Raw genomic sequence first — 17,331 nt, forward strand, 5'->3', positions numbered from 1 at the left:
CATATTTTGTATTAGCAATTATTACGAAAAGCTGTATCCGAAAGCCCGTGCTCATATGATATTATTTTTATGAAAGATACGATTTCAATTATGTAGCTTTGAAACATCAGAATAAGAAATTTTATACAGATATACCTTGTGTCAAGAAACTGATGATATTTTATTTATCTGATGATGAAAACAAGTTGTCTTGTCGATGTTCTATTAATTTGATATGCTTCTAGGAATCACAATTTTGCTTCGTGTCAATAAATCAATTTTGAACTTCGATCTATATTGTATATATATGACATAAATTTATAGAGTTATAATTGTACTGTGAAAATACAATCGATACCTAATTCGTCAATGATAAAAACATCAAACGATTCCACTAGAATTTCATGTTTTGATAATTATGTCGCAATTGGTGAATGAGTGGCTCAAATGAATAATATAGCTTGCGACCTACAACCTTACAACCACAAGATTGTGGGTTCAATTCCTGCGATAGATACATCCAGATATCAAGTATCAGTTATATACTTTTCCTTGAAAATAAATAGCACCTTTCAATTGTTTTTCTATTTCACTCCCTGGACTATCGAGCCCAATATGACGGTTTTAAATCCATATTCACGAAATCTATCTATTTTTGAAGTAAAACTTCTTTAGGCGCGACTAGGGTGTAAATCCGTACAAATGCAACGGAAGTGCGTTACGGCAGATCATATAAGATAAGAGTCTAGTGCCAAAGATTCGTCATTCGCTCTCGATGATATCATTTCTATACGGGTCGATTGTGATTAGTTGTCGCATATGTGAATAGAGATCTATTGTTGTATGCGTACCGGCTCTTTTTTATTTAGCTAGCGATACAACGTCAATAACATTTTAACAACCTCTTGCAACCAACAAAATAGAATCATCTGCGAAGATCAGACCCTAATGGAAATCTACCAATAATTTATACAGACGTCATTACTATTTTACTATCATCATTAAAACAAATAGTGTGAAAAAAATTTCTACTCTATTGATATTTAACGAAATTGACCTACTTTGAGAACAATAGATCACCTCACATAAAATAATACATAGACCGTCTCTATTTACTCGTGGCATATCAGCAAGTAGGTACTTGCTCTTCAAAAAACAATGACTTGAGATTCTAAAGAATTCTCAAACTCGGCAATTGTCGCCTAACAATGTAAAATAACGTCGCAGTGAGAATTCGATAACTCTCCATGACGCCGATGCCAAAGAAAACGACGTTTATTGATATTCGCAGAAAAAGGGGAGACGGGGGATAAATGACATATTTATTTTTTTACTTTTTTATTTTTATCCTAAATTTATTCTTAATACATGCGTACCGGTAAGTCAGTCTTTGTGCATTGATATCAAGCTGGCCAAAGTGGGTATATAATCCGAACCACTAAGCTTCGGTTCTTACCTCAGAGCCATGTCCAAGAAGACAGAAATCATACAAGAAAAATTTAAATTTCTCACATATCAAAAATATACCAAAAATAGTATTGCTTTCAGTCAATATTTGTTCACAATCGAACAATCAATATTTTCTTAAAGTAGGAAGTCACTTATTTTGCTGGTTGGATTGATGACCCACAAAAGTATTGCATGGCAATTATCTTAGGTTGACATCTAATTAGTTTTATTAGCAAAGCTATCCAAAGTAGCCCGAAGAATAGGCATTTTTATATATATATTTATATATATATATATATATATATTCATTAATAGCAATCAAAAATTATAAATTTCTATAAGCTATTGTGCTAAGTTTTACAAATAAACATGCACTACATAAAATTACATACACATATACTTCTATACAAATACAAAACAAATATACAACATGAAAAATTATGTGAAATAGTTTTTAAAGTGTTCAAATCTCTCCATCGAGAGATTTACAAATAAGTGCTAAGTTGTATCATGGGCCATTTTCGTTTGAGTCTTCTCATTGGCGGTGCAAAGATGTAACTAAATCGTTCGTTATTAATAACTTAAATTTTAACAAGTGAGTGTTTTTTCTGTTATTAATAACATCTTGAACAAATAGAACTTGGAGATCATTATGAATTATATATTTGAGACATGCCAAGGAGCGTCTGTTATTATCCTAATTGTTTTTGACTGAATTCTTTGAATCATTGCAATGTTAGATGTCGAAGCGCTGTCCCATATTTCGGCTCCATATGTCCAGATCGGTTTGAGTATTGTCTTATAGACAATTTTGACTTTCTCCCAATAAGCCAGTTAAGCTCTTGGGATTTCAATCTAATTTGTTGAATTTTATATTTTATATGTGTTCTCCAAGTCAATCGCCTATCAAGATGAATTCCAAGATACTTTACGGATTCAGACTTTGCATTTGTCTAGTAAGAAGAATAGGCATAATTCTTTAAGACGACGAACCCCGATTTCCCCTATATGATGCTTGCATTCAGTTTGATTTCAGTTCTGGGATTAATGTTTGTTTATTTACATTGCACAGGGACGTGACGATATGGCGATCGCCTTATCAGCGAAACTGGCGCAAGGCTATACCATGCCGATTTATTTGTGCAGAGCATATTACTTTTTTCTATACTTTTTGATAAACTTAAATTGGATTACATTTTGTTCGATAGAAATTCTTTTAAAGTCAACGCGGGAGATAGGAGGTAGGAGTTTTCTAGCATTGTTGGAAATAACACAATTTGTTGAGACACGTCAGGTAGTACAAAAATAAAATAATGGGTAGTACTGTAAATTCCAACTCGTTTCAAATAGGTGCTATTTTGCCCTATTATAATGGTCTAATTTCAATTGATAACATATTTTCAAGTGAAAGTTGATATCACTACTGCATAATATCAAGATAGACAGAGCAAAATTCGACCCTCTCCACACAAGGCTTAACCGTTATACCATGGAACACCCTTAATTTGGAGTAATTTGGAGTAATTTGAAGTATGCTTTAGTAATTTGGAGAAAAACTTCATTTCGGGATTATATGGGATATGGTGCTCAAATCGAATTTCTGCTTCTCGAATTAAACTCTAATTTTTGCTATTAGGGGGCGACAAAAAATCACAAAATATCACATAGGAAAGGGAGAAGTATAGTGAGATATCAAGTGTATTAATTTTTTACCTGATTTTTTTTAAAAATCCAAACATATTCAAAAAAAAAAAAATTACAATTTTTTCTTGTAACTAAAAGTACACTTGATGTTTGATGGGGGAGGGTGAGTAAATTTGAATATTACCACGTATCGCCAAGGGGGGGGAGAGGTCCAAAAATCCTTAAAAAATCGATCATGTGATTAATGGACGCTCTCTTAGTACAGTGTTACAAAATCTGAAACACATCAAGATCGTCTCCAGAAAAACAAACTGTTGATACTAAAAAGTTATATTAATAACATGGGCAATAGTATTTTTTTACTAACTTACTTCGGTTAATTAATTATTACATATTTTAAAACTTGAAAAGTATAATTTCAAATATTTTTTTTAATTATTATTACTACAGCAATCAGAACTCTTACTATTTATATGTTCTTTAAGCTGTTTGGTTCAACGCTTACGATCTAAGGTATTATTATGAGAGGCAACCCATCGGTTCACCATTAATTTCAAATATGGAGAACAAAATATTTCACTGCAGCCATAAATTACTCTCTTTTATTATGAAAACATGAAATAGCAATTAAATATAGAGACCTATCAAAAGTTGCAAAGTTTAGATTCGGAAATTGAAGATGAGTTTTGGCAGTTGATATTAAATGATTGATTAAATTGGGTAAATGCATAAAAGCCTGACGATGGAAATGGAGTCGACGAGTAAACAAAATTATTTCAGATTGCTCTTTGACGTATTTTCCATTTCAGTGTATTATGAAATCATAAAGCATAAATATTTTTTCAACGATATAATAATATAATATTTTATAATTTATTTAATATTCACTAATTTTATTACACAACATTAAGTTGGACTTCTTATAGTATGATTTCACATAGATGAAATATATTTCACATATATACTTCTCGCTTGCAAAATCATCTGAAGGCCGACTCAACCCTATAGACGAATTAATACATTTTTAAAAAATCATCAGTTGCATTTTGTAGGTTAGATTCTATGTGTGACCCATATCATAACGTTACCATAACATTATATAGTTTGCTATGAACAATAAACCAAAAAAAAAATCTAACTACAAAGTACTACTTTGGAGCCAATTCTCCGATGAAATGGAAATGTTATGGTAACGCTATGATATGGGTCATGCATAAAATCTAACCTACAAAACGCACAAATATTATATAACAGTTTTATCACAAGTGCATCTATCTGATATTGATAACACATACGTGAAGTTAGATTTTATGTGTAAAACGTCTGAAATCGCACAGCTTATACATAGCATTTTGACAGTTCATAATATCAATTCCTACGAAGATAGACCCATAATACAGCTTTACCGTAACATTTGTGTTTTACCGGAGTGTTAGCTCCTTTATTTCCTATAAGAATTTGTCGATATCCTTTACATTCCTCCCCAAGTTTTATTGCCGTTGTTTACATTCGATTAAAATAATATTTCGAGAAATATCTCGTTCCAATAATAATAATGTCTTACCTGAAGACATGAAGTAAGGTATGCGAAACCTTCCGCTCAGTACGCGATCCCTCAATGTCTGCAATGTGGAGCCGTCGAACGGGAGGGCTCCACATACCAGCACGTACAGAACAACGCCGAGACTCTGGAAATATAGAAAAAAATATAAATAGATCATCATTTTATTGTTGAATTGTAGAAACCGCTGTTAAATGGGTATTGGGTTAGCGTCATTTTATCAAATACTACATCTTTATTCATCACAACAATATTGATGACTCGCCAACTTTATAGAAATAAGTACTATGGGTCGCTGTTATTCGCACGTCACAAATTATCTATCTATCTATAATGTAATAAATCATTTTTAACTTCCTGTAGGGTAAGTTATTGTAAGGGGCCGAAAATCGAAATTGAAATTTTTTACATTTCTCTATGTTTTGAAGGTTTCTGAACATTTTGGCATACCTCAGAAAAAATGGATGTGTGTGTATGTATGGATACAATTTTTCGGTCACGCTTTCGGGCGCACGGAGCAACCGATTTAAATGGTTCAAAAAACATTCGATTCCTATTGATAGAGAGATGTGCTGATTAGTTTTTGGCAAAGGCAGGTCTAGCCGTTATGGAGATACGAAGCAAAGAGTGCAGAAAATAGAAATTGAGGTTTTGAGAGAACTGAGCATCCGGTTTAAATGATCTAAAAAACATTCAATTAGTAATGATTGGGAGAAGTGTTTATTAGTTTTTGGCAAAGGCAGGCCCAGTCATTTCGAAGATACGGAGCGAAATGTATAAAAAATGGCAGTTTTTGAGAGAACTAAGCGTCCGATTTAAATGATTCAAAAAACTTTCTGCTTGTCTTAACAATATAATTGATTTTGGAAATAAATTTTTTTTTGTTTTAACTTTTTTTTTTCAAAAAAAAATTTTTGTATATCGAAAATAATTCAGATTTTATTTTTAATTCTGACTATAGTTCTAATATACTTTAAACAAATAATTTCTACTTTGCAATTCAGTTTATATAATTCTTATAAATATTAAACAATGTTACAATATTTATAATAATCTACATATTTGAAAACATTCAGTATTCTTTCGTTAGGGTACGGAAAGTTCCAGCAATTTGCCTTAAGGCACGATGCCATACACCCCACTAATTTTATTTGTAATTAATTTCAGGACATAGTGCACCAAAATACACTGAACAAACAATAAGGGCAATTGAATTGGTATGAAGTTTTACACCAAGTGGGACATTTCTAGTTTAACCCTTTCCACTCGGATGCCGCCGGCAGTAAAATACGCATTAATTCCGCAATTTTCGAGTGGAAAATTCAATACTTGTATTTTCTAAGGTTCAAATGATGGACATAATTATAATTTTATTTTTAATTTTTTTTAAGATTTATAAAATATATATAATTAACTTTCAGAAAAGATTGTTTTCGCCAGAAAATCCAATCTGTTAAATTTATACTTTCTCGACGTTTCAAGTCATTCTGAATCGTTTGACAATAGAATTGAAAAAAGTGTATGAGTGTGTGTGTATGAGGCCATTAATTCCGTTAGGCCTAAAATGTGGTTTAACAAATTATTAAAAATTATTACGTATTACGTGCCAATTTTTTGAGAACACCCACTTCATCAGCTGCCAGTTTTTACAATTTTCAACTTTTTTATTTTTTAATTTTTGTTTTGTATTTTAATAATATTAATAAACAAGTGGTAAACAAATGGATAGAAGAAACATTCATTGCTTTCTTTTACGACACTTTAAAAATGACCTAAAATTCATCGCTCTAAACTAGAATATCCCCTTAAAGCAATGAAAAATTAAAATAACTTCATTTAGAATTATTTAACACTAATTAATATTAATTTAGAATAGAGAAATTTCAATACTCATAATAACGATATAAATTGGCAAGAATACTAGAACTTTTCCCTCTAAATGTCAGATTTCCATCTCCTCTTGATATAACTATAGCACCTGCTCCGAACACAATACTTTTATGGAAATATTAATACATATTTCAGATTTTATGTTTCCGACTGTATGGAATATAAAAGAATAGATTACAATAATCGATGTTTGACTCACCCAGATATCGATTTCTGGGCCCGTGTACTTCTTTCCTTCGAAAACCTCTGGGGCGGCATAAGGCGGACTGCCGCACCACGTTGCCAAGAGTTCGCCTTGGGTGTAGTAATTGGAAAAGCCGAAGTCGGCTATCTTGATGTTCATGTTGGCATCCAGTAGCAGATTCTCAGCCTTTAGGAATTAACACATTTATTGTCAACTTGATCTTTCCATTATTTTATTCGTGATAATTTAAGTTTGGGATAATTAAATCATTACAAAATGGTGCAAGACTGCCACTACTTAATTCAGTTTTTGCTTATATTTCTTATCATTTGTGGACTCTTAGTAGATTTTGATACTCACTTTCAAATTGGATTAACAACTTCAGTAATTAATTATTTTTTATAATTTTCGCTTTTCGAATTGCAGCACTTATTCATGTACTAAATATTGATCTACTAAAACCTTATCTATGAATTTGAAATATTTATAAGGTGAAAAGTTTGGACTCAAAAAGCACACAATTGCCAATTTTCTAATAAATTATCCAGTAAGTTTTGAAACCGAATATTACCTCAGATTCAAAGATAATTATATTTTTAGGACAATTAAAACTAATTTGGGAACGAGAAATATACCTAGATTAAAAATATACCATAGTTACAGAATATAGACTTTTGTTAAGTTCACAGCCGCCGTTTTTTTATAAATAATGCAATATTTAAAACTATTTTGTTTTTTACATTTAAAAATAAACTTTATTACACCTTATTAACGTTGACTGACTCTCCAGAATTTTTGTTATATTTTCTTCTCTTTATTATATTTTTTTAAATCCTTTACTTTTTGCATGTTTTGGACATAAATTTTTATTTCTTCTAAAATCTCGAATAATTCATGTTTTAATTAGAAATTAGGATTATTGGCGCTAACTTTTTACTTAATTTTCAAAAAAATCTTATAATTAGAAAATACTGATAATCTTGTATACTGAAAAGGCAAATTGAAAAATCACCATTCATACTCTGCAATCATATATATTCTACCAATAGTAAAAATCAAATTAACAGCAAATCAGTAGCAAATTAATGAGTTTTAATTACAAATTGGGATTATTGACGCTAACATATTACTCCAATTTCAAATAAATCTTAGAAAATCTTCTGAAAATTTTGTTCGGATACTGAAAATCATTAAAATCGAAACTTTAAGATAAATTATTAATGCTCTGCAATTATGTACGAGGTGTGTTCAAAAAGTACCCGGAATTTTTAAATTTCGCGGGTCTGGAGTGTCTGATTGTCAAAATTTTTTTTTTATTGTGTTGGTATACATGCCCCTAAAGTATGATGAAATTTTCAGCTATATTCACTGTTTACTTTGTCTGTGGTAGTCGCTAAGGTTCGACGTGTTTTTTGAGCTCGGCGATTTTTACAATGGAAGAATTGAAAAGTCAAAGAATTTGTATTAAATTTTGCGTAAAAAATGAAATAAAGTGTAACAAAGTGTGTGAAATGTTACAAAAAGCCTATGGTGAGTCTGCTATGAAAAAAACAAGTTTCCAAGATGGCCGCGAAGACGTTGAAGATGACGAACGCTCCGGTCGACCCAGCACGTCAACAAACGATGAAAATGTGAAAGAAGTGGAAAAAATGGTTATGAATGATCGCCGAATCAAAATTAGAGAAGTTGCTGATGAAGTTGGCATATCAATTGGCTCATGTCATAACATTTTTTCAAATGTTTTGGGCATGAAACGAGTGGCAGCAAAATATTTTTTTCGAGATACGAACAATTCGACATGCGAGCGTGCTTATGGAACGAATTAAGCTCGTAAGGCAGGGCACCACTGTATCTAAGATTCAAAAACATAAAAAAATATAAGCAATAAATAAAATTAGTAGTAGCATACATGCAATATACGTTGAACTACTGCTAAAAATTTAAGGATAGTGTTTGTACACGTAGTTATAAAATTTATTAAAACTCTTCTTCGATAACTCAGGTTGTTGGGTTATAATTTAACTCTTGTAGCTGTGGACTGTAATAAACACTTACTATACATGTTGTTTCGCGGACTTTACTTTTAGAAGTGTCCAATTAGTTCCATCAAAACTCTCCGCTACCCCCAGTTACCAGGCTACCAGGGGTAGCAACCATCCCGTGTAAAAGCTAATGCCATGAAGATTGTCACATTCATGGCCAATATAATAAAACGAAAATGCGTCTGAACATAGTATATAAAATATTATATTGTATATAAAATATTTTAAATGATTAATGTCTAGTATTAGCATAGCATACTTAATAAAGTCGAATGGAACTTTTTTAAAAACAATCACTTCAATAAATACAAAACTTCTTTTTTTTTTAATGTCGAGGGGATGTCGAATAGGGGCGATGTGAGAGCAAAAGTTCAATGTTTTGAAGTATTTCAGTTATTATATCTATGAAATTAATTTCTAGTCTAGAATGTTATAAAATAATTGAATTAGGTCACCTTCAGATCTCTGTGGACGACTCTCCTGGCGTGGCAGTATTCGACAGCTGACAGAATTTGCAGAAATTTACTCCTCGCCGTGTGCTCGGGCATTCGACCGTAACGAGCGATGTAATCTGTGAGGTCACAAATTTTAAAATTTTATTAGAATTTGCACATTTGGCATAAGTTTATAACGTCATCGTAGAATTAAAATTTTACATCTACAGTAATAAAATTCCGGACAAATAATGTTAAAATAATTCCATCGCTTATGACGTATTTGATAATAAATGGAATTCATCACTCTAAATTATTAGAATTGTAGAGAGTGGAATATTATATAATTCTAAGCAAATATATAAACTTTTTTTCTTCATTTATTTTTGGTAATCTTGATTAATAACATCTTAATTTTAATATAATAATAGATTTTAATTTTTTATGCATTAAATATCTACCTAGTGCCATTCCAATGTATGAGTGGATACTCATAAGGTATGAAACAACTTTACAATTTTTTTTTTTTTAAATTACATGAAGATTAACATTATTTGATCATATCCAATAGCTGATTTTACCATGGGCTTGCTTTCTAGCAAAGCACCAATAACAATAATATTGCCAAAATATATTTCTAAAAGTACTCATAATTGCTAAAGTTTTATTAACAAAATCAATATTGAAAAATAGAGATAAAAATCTAGGATTAATGTTACTATATATTGTAGTATTTTTTAAACATCATTTTTATAATTAAATTTTGTATATTTAAACAAAATTACGTGTATTAACATTTATAGTTAATACTGAAGTTCATTTAATATCTCAAGTGTTAAAATGCAAAATATTAACAAATGTGATATACATAAAATATTCCACTTTCTCTTATGATTTTTGGTTTTAAATAAATATTTTATTCTTGGGATGTTATTAATCGAAAGTACTTCATATTTCGATTTTCAAAAGTAAAACGTCTGAATTATGCATAAAAGGACAAAATTTAATATCCGGTTAGTATGACACTGAGCAATTTCTACATTATGTTAAAGGATAAATTCTTGAATGTCATCGTTAAATCATAATAAAAAGCTGAGCTTTAAGATATCAAAATAAATGAATGAATATTTTATGATTATGAGGCATAAGTCAGGATCAGAAATTGTCTAACGTTATGATTGATGTATAAAAAAATTCAATATTTAATGCAAAATGCAAGATTTGTTACAATTAAAGATATTGCACTGATTATCATTGTGATCAAGCTTTTTGGAATGAAATCAATGGCATTATTATTTTACAAAATCAGTAGTCAAATTATGAAATTATTGTTGCATTTTTAATAAAAAAGGTATTCTTTATTTTTTTACCTCTGTATTTCATTTTTTTTAATTATATTTATTTATTAATTGAGTATGATATAGAATAGAGTAGATCTTTTTAATTTGATTCAGTTTGTGGAGCCAAAAACTTTTATATATTGTGCATTATAAGTATTTTTTTCTAATTATAATATACATCCATTACAAAATTTAAAAAACTATATATTGCTAAAACGTGACTAAGAATTAATCATATGATTTTCTGGTTAAATATTTTATTGACCGTAAAACAGAGGTTAAATATTCACGGCAAGTTATGGATTTTCTTTTATATTTATTGGATCTATTGTGGATTTTAATGACTTCTATTATAATAATGTCAAGCAAAATGCAGTGATTTATAATACTTTTTGATAAATAGCAATAACACATTATATCTTGAAGAAATATTGTGTTGAAATACAATGCAAAATAAAATTTTGTTGAAACCATATAGTATAAAAATGTAGAATATAGTATGGGAACGATATGTTTTAATTTTCTTTATTATTTTAAATTTAACAAATTTTGTCTTCTACGTGTTGAAGGAACAAAAACGTCAATAAAAACAATTTATGAGGCAATGATTCTAGAACCTTTCTTTTTATTCACATTGCTTTTCATACTGTTGCATATTTTACTATATGTTTGAAAAAAATTATGATCTCAAATTTTTATATTTAATGACTTAAAGTATTTTTTTTCTTACCGAATATTTCACCTTGGCTTGCGTATTCAGACACTATGTAGATCATATTTTTCGTTTCCATGACCTAGAAATAATGAAAAAACATTATTCTTTTGATGGACATGGAACGTTTGAGGAAAATTATTGGAGGTATTCATAAGACAAATACAAATAAATATACATACATGTATTTAATCGGATTATGATATATTCAATAAATGTGGGAATGTAGGTACTCATGATTATACAGATCATGATACACTTGGGTAATAATGACTGTGGAATCGCTCAGTTTTCTCAGTTTCTATTGAACCATTTTTCTAATGGTAATTTTCTACTTGTATTTTCTCATAAACTGAAGTCATTAAAATATTTTATCAAAAAGTCATGATGCTAAAGTTACCAATATCTTGTGACCAAAGCATTCCAATGCCCCTGCGGGGTTGCCAACGGAGAAACTTTATAACAATTTGCTATAAACACTTAAATAACTAAAAATAAAAAAGCATAATATTGTCCATTTGGCATAGTTTATTTTATTAAACATCATTGTATCAATTCGCCATAGTTTTCTCTCAATATAATAAACACAGCTTGTGGTATTTTTAGTACCAACCGCGGTCGGTGGTTAACTTTTCATTTGGCAACCGAAACACGAGCGTAGATGTTTGTAAAACATCTGCAAAATTGCAAAGTGACACATGTTAGTTCCTTCATTATAACTAGTTGTCATATTTGATTGCTCCATTAAAATAAATGAAGCCACAAATACACAATCCGCAATTTATAACAACTGCAGTTAGTGTGGTGAACTAATTTGGAGGTAACCTTATTTGTTTTGGTTGCTCCAAAAGTATAAAAAATGTTTCAAGATCTTCAATATAATTCAAAAAAGCAATTCAATATATTTCGATTATCCTTATCCAGTGTATCTGTGTCGATTCTTATATTTCGTATTTTACGCCCAATTCTTATAAATATCTTATTACTAGAATCCCCTAATGATCGCGTCCCAGATGCTTTCAGGAAATGTTATCAGAAAGACAGGCAGTATGAAATATTTATTGTAAGAAAATATATGTTTTGTGAAAGACATTTATTGCTTATTTTAGCAGTATCTTGAGGCAACTGAAATGCTTATTGGGAATTCTTTGTCACATTCCTTGAAAAAAAAGAAGAAAAATCGAGAAGTAAATATCTTGAATAAAATATAAATTATTCAATAGGACGTGACACATGAGGTATGATTTTTAGGCATCTGTAATGGATCAATAAAATCTTTTAAAAGACATTTTAAAAATAAATTCAATTGATTAAAATAAATGGTACATAGTAATGCATTAAGGTTATTTGTTAATATTTTGCGATTTGTGACCAAAATAACCACCATAACCATGAAACCAATTGTTTCAAAATTTCTTATGTTACGGATAATCTTTTGTTATCAGTATACCATTTACTGAAATTCAAACGTTGTAATTGAAGTTCAACTTATTCTAAATTGTTGAAATTTTCTTATTATATGCAAACATCAAAAACCATTTAAATCATCTAATTCGCCAGTCAGAAATATATTACACTTCTAATTACTCTCTTGGCATAAATTGCACGTTAACGCCTACGCAGTAATTCTAATATTATATATCTTCCAAATTTATCATGAACAGTGCATGTAGGTAATCAGGAACAAAAAGTTGCCCGAGCAATAAATATCAATCAAGACTCATCAAAGTTTGTATATGAGCTTTGCAAAAATTTATGAGCAATCTCACTTCGTAATAAAGCTTCTTTTTGCAATGAACACGATCCATTGATGTGCTAGCCAAATTATTTAAGAGTAAACATACACAGACGAAAAAGTTTTCTAAACATATCATTAGAATAGTCATCGCATAAGTTAAGTTGCGAGAAAAGTAATTTCGAATAATTTATACAAATATCATAAACCTATATATGAGTTTAGGTAGTTAGAATAACAATGATTTTCAAAATTATTGAAAATTTTACGAATTTTTTTGGTGTATATTGTATATGATGTTCTTTCAGGAAGTATTCTGGTCAGGAATTTTTGATAAAACTATTTTTTTTTTGATATTAGCAAAGTTTATTCAAAATTTAGTTTGCTTTTAGAGATAGCTTTTTGAACACGAAAATCCTCCTCTGTTTCCTTCCTCTGCGACACGCATTTTTCTATTCTATTTAAAAAAATCGAGAATATCCAATTAAATTGTAACAAAAAATTATTAGCAAAGAGTAGCCATTTTGTAACAAAAACATTTTTTCAACTTGTCCGTAGTTCATACATCATATGTATATATATATATATATATATATATATATATATATATATATATATATATATATGTAATCTGAGTGAATAGATAGATATTAATTTAGAAATATGAACAAACACTCTTTTTTGCACTAATTTATTAAATAATAAATTTTCAAACGTTTCGAGACTAGGTTTGTCTCATCATCAGTGTGTTATAATTTAAAATCTAAAATATGGAAACCTAAATTAGCATTATGTGTTATCCGTTACAAGTCGTTCATTCAACAAAGAAAATTCAGACTCCGGAGATTGTTGGTGGGGCAATATAATGAACGACTTGTAACGGATAACACATAATAATAATTTAGGTTTTCATATTTTTAAATAATTTTCCATAGATTTTAAATTATAACACACTAATGATGAGACAAACCTAGTCTCGAAACGTTTGTAAAATTATTATTTAATAAATTAGTGCAAAAAAGAGCGTTGTTTGTTCATATTTCTAAATTCATATATATTTAGAACATAGTTAACATTGGTATATTTCTACAGATTATTTGGAGGGCTGAAATATGTGTATGGTCAGATGCCAATTTTTTGAGACATACCACTTCAACACCTCCTAGAAATGATCTTTCATGACTATTTATGATTTTTATTTTTTTTTCTAGAATCTCAAAACTTAAACTTAATAACCTGTAAAAACAAATGAAGCAAAAATATTATTTGCCTTTTTACGTCCATTCAAAAATTGAATAAAATTCATGTTTCTAGGCCAGAATACCCCCATACTATAGCTTCTTAAAAATATAGAATATTAAAATCTAGTTTTTTTAAATGTATTTTAGTTAATCCTGTAATCAATAACTGATATCCAATATCTTTCTATTACTCTCTTCAATATTGACTGTAGAATTCGCTCGCATTACTGTCTACTTTATATAGTTCTAGACAACCAAAACATTATAAAAAGTAAATGTTTATTGTTCCAAGAATATTTTTTATAAACTATATTTAGTTCTCCAAAAATGACCTCGCCATGAAACAAATTTCCATATCAAACGGTCCCACACAAACGTACATGCATCTAACAACTTGCGGCTATTATTTACCTACCTAGATTAGTATTGTAATTACGTCAGAGATTTTTAGAGTCCTCTAATGGTATTGCCATTGTACATATTCTAGTATCAACTCCACCAGTCCAACGATTTTATTTATAGAAATAGAAACATGCTAAGTATAGAGCCCCCGAGGAAAATCTATGCATAAAACATTTCACTGAATATGCTATAAAAGACATAATAATGTGACTTGCGTCAAGATAAAATGATTGTAGGTACACTTGATTGATGCAAAAATATATTGCTGAGCTATAACTTCTATGAAAAGCTATTATTTGCATAGAGTTAATTAGAAAACCTTATCAGAGCTTTGCCTTTGCATTGTAAGTAATTGCGTTAATACTCTACGTAGAAATGCTTTTCATGGACAAATATTAAATTATATATCCTATAACTTTTTTTAAAAGAAACATTTTTTGATAATTTTTGATTTTTTTTTTCGATTTTGAATCTTATTAGTTTTTAATTCCTATTCATGTTGGTTGATCTGGTACTATCGAAAATAACTGATTTTTGACTCACAAATAACATTGTTTAAAACTATTTTTTCTGGATCTCCGAAACCTCTGAACCTGCCTTTACAAAAATGTAATCATTTATTCATTACGTTAATACATGTGAATCATTCAAATCGGATGCTGCGTTCTCTTAATTGCCATTTTCTTCACTTTTTGCTCCAAAACGGCTAGACCTGTTTTTGTCAAAAACTAATCGGCAGGTCTCTCCATCAATATGAATCGTATGCTTTTTGAATAATTCAAATCAGTTGATCAGTGGTCCCGAAAACGTGAATGAATATTTGTATCCATACATACGCATTCACACACACATATACACTCTCATATACTCTCACATACATCCATATTTTCTAATAATGAGGTATGCCAGAAACCTTTGAAACGTAAAGAAATATGAAACATTTCGATTTTTGGATGATTACCATAACTTGCCCTACGAGAAATTGTTTGAAAATTCAAAATGACTTGAAACGTCGCGAACACCTATAAATGACATCTCGGATTTTCTGGTAAATTCATAATATCAGGAAGTTAAAATATTCAAGTGCAAGAATCTTTGCACACATATGATGTGAAACATAAGAATATGCATTTATGTAAAACTATAATATTTTATAAATTTTCAAAATTTGAACATATATCCATTTAGAATATGCTGAAAAATATGAGATCTTCTTTCATATTTTTTACATTTACATTTCATCAAAAATATTTCTTTTTTTCTCGAGTATTTGTTCTGTGCGGCTTCATATTGAAATATAACACTCCTTATTCATATGCAAATTCAAAATCCGTATAAATTAATCTTTTGTTCAAACATTCAAAGAGCTTCAATTCTAATTTATTCATAATTTGAAAACCGATTTATCTAAATTACCTAATTCGCGAAACGGCGAATCTTTCATCCGCAAGCAGACTGTTTGCACAATTGCGCCTTTCTTACAATGTGTATTTGATTTGTTCATATGATGATCAATCATAGCTCGCTTGAATAAATTTAATTTCATATTTCAAAGAGTCTTGTGCAAACATTAAAATTTGCACGGTAATTTTCGACTATGACAATTATACTTTGCTTGCGTCAAGAGGCAATGATGCGCGTCAAAGCGGCGAACCGCGAGTCTCTGCAATGATTCTTGCAATTGTCTTTGCGGCAAAGGACTATTGTCGGAGATATGCGTAGGCATATGTAATTGGGCTGTTTTGATGACTTATTTATATAATTTTGTTGCATTCATAATACATTTCGTAGATCTACTTCTTATATACTACCCTGCAAAAAATAATTACAGTGAAGGCTCGTTTATCCGGCCTTCGGTTATACGGATTTGCGATTATCCGTACTACCGGTATATAATGTTATCTAAGAAAATATGTCTGTACATACATAAGGATGTGTTAATTTCTTAATAAACATTAATTTTCGTTGATCTATGTATTTGTTATGTTTAATAAATACACAACATCATTCTTCATACATTCGATTATCCGGATTTTTGATTATCCGAATGTCTATCGATAACAATTAGTCCGCTTAATCAAGTTTCTACAAAAATTTCTTCTAAATCTTTTAAAAAAATCAAGACAAAATCGGAAAATCATTTTCGTTACGTGTGTATAGAGATAGATGAAAGAAGTTGAAACACAAATATTACATCAATAAATTGAGTTCGATATTAACTTTTTCCCATAAGTATACAATTTGTTTGAATATGTGTGAACTCAAATATTAACTTCTCACTGATTTGAAGTGAGAGTTGATATTTGAAAAGACAAATATGTTTCTAAGGTACAAAAGTTTTAAAAGTATTTTGGAAATAATTCTTTAGATATTGTAATTTGCAGATTCACATATTCAATTTATTTATTACTTTCAGCAGAACTCCAATTCTGAGAACATTGGTCCTTAAAAACACATCAAAACAAGAATTACTAGGCCACATTGTTCCTAGTAAGTTACCAAGTGTCGGCTGGATAAATTTCATACCAGACTGGACTTTATCAATTAAACCAATTAAGAGATACCAGGATTTATTAGGATCAACCATAAAAGTGGAGATGGCGAAGAAAAAACAATTCTCTATGTATATATTATCGTTAGTGGTGATGATTTTTTTGATCAGAAGAACATCATGATTAAAATCCAGAACAGTATTTTTAAAAAAATAAAAATTCGCTG

The 17,331-nt window shown here is 29.7% G+C and overlaps 1 protein-coding gene across 1 annotated transcript in view; it reads right to left on the reverse strand.

Annotated features, from left to right (window-relative positions):
* LOC113386130 (serine/threonine-protein kinase SIK2-like) overlaps window positions 1-17,331 on the reverse strand; it is a 101,607-nt gene that overhangs the window by 21,661 nt on the left and 62,615 nt on the right. The window contains exons 3-6 of the mRNA XM_026623933.1: window positions 11,254-11,317; window positions 9,205-9,320; window positions 6,723-6,893; window positions 4,637-4,760 (exon numbers count right to left, since the gene is read on the reverse strand). Of these exons, the coding sequence (XP_026479718.1) occupies window positions 4,637-4,760; window positions 6,723-6,893; window positions 9,205-9,320; window positions 11,254-11,317 (475 nt within the window). The remainder of the gene's footprint in view (window positions 1-4,636; window positions 4,761-6,722; window positions 6,894-9,204; window positions 9,321-11,253; window positions 11,318-17,331) is intronic.

Source organism: Ctenocephalides felis, unplaced genomic scaffold (assembly GCF_003426905.1).
Source record: "Ctenocephalides felis isolate EL2017-DRISC unplaced genomic scaffold, ASM342690v1 CF-g0.4_SCAFFOLD_03571, whole genome shotgun sequence".
NCBI lineage: Eukaryota > Metazoa > Arthropoda > Insecta > Siphonaptera > Pulicidae > Ctenocephalides > Ctenocephalides felis.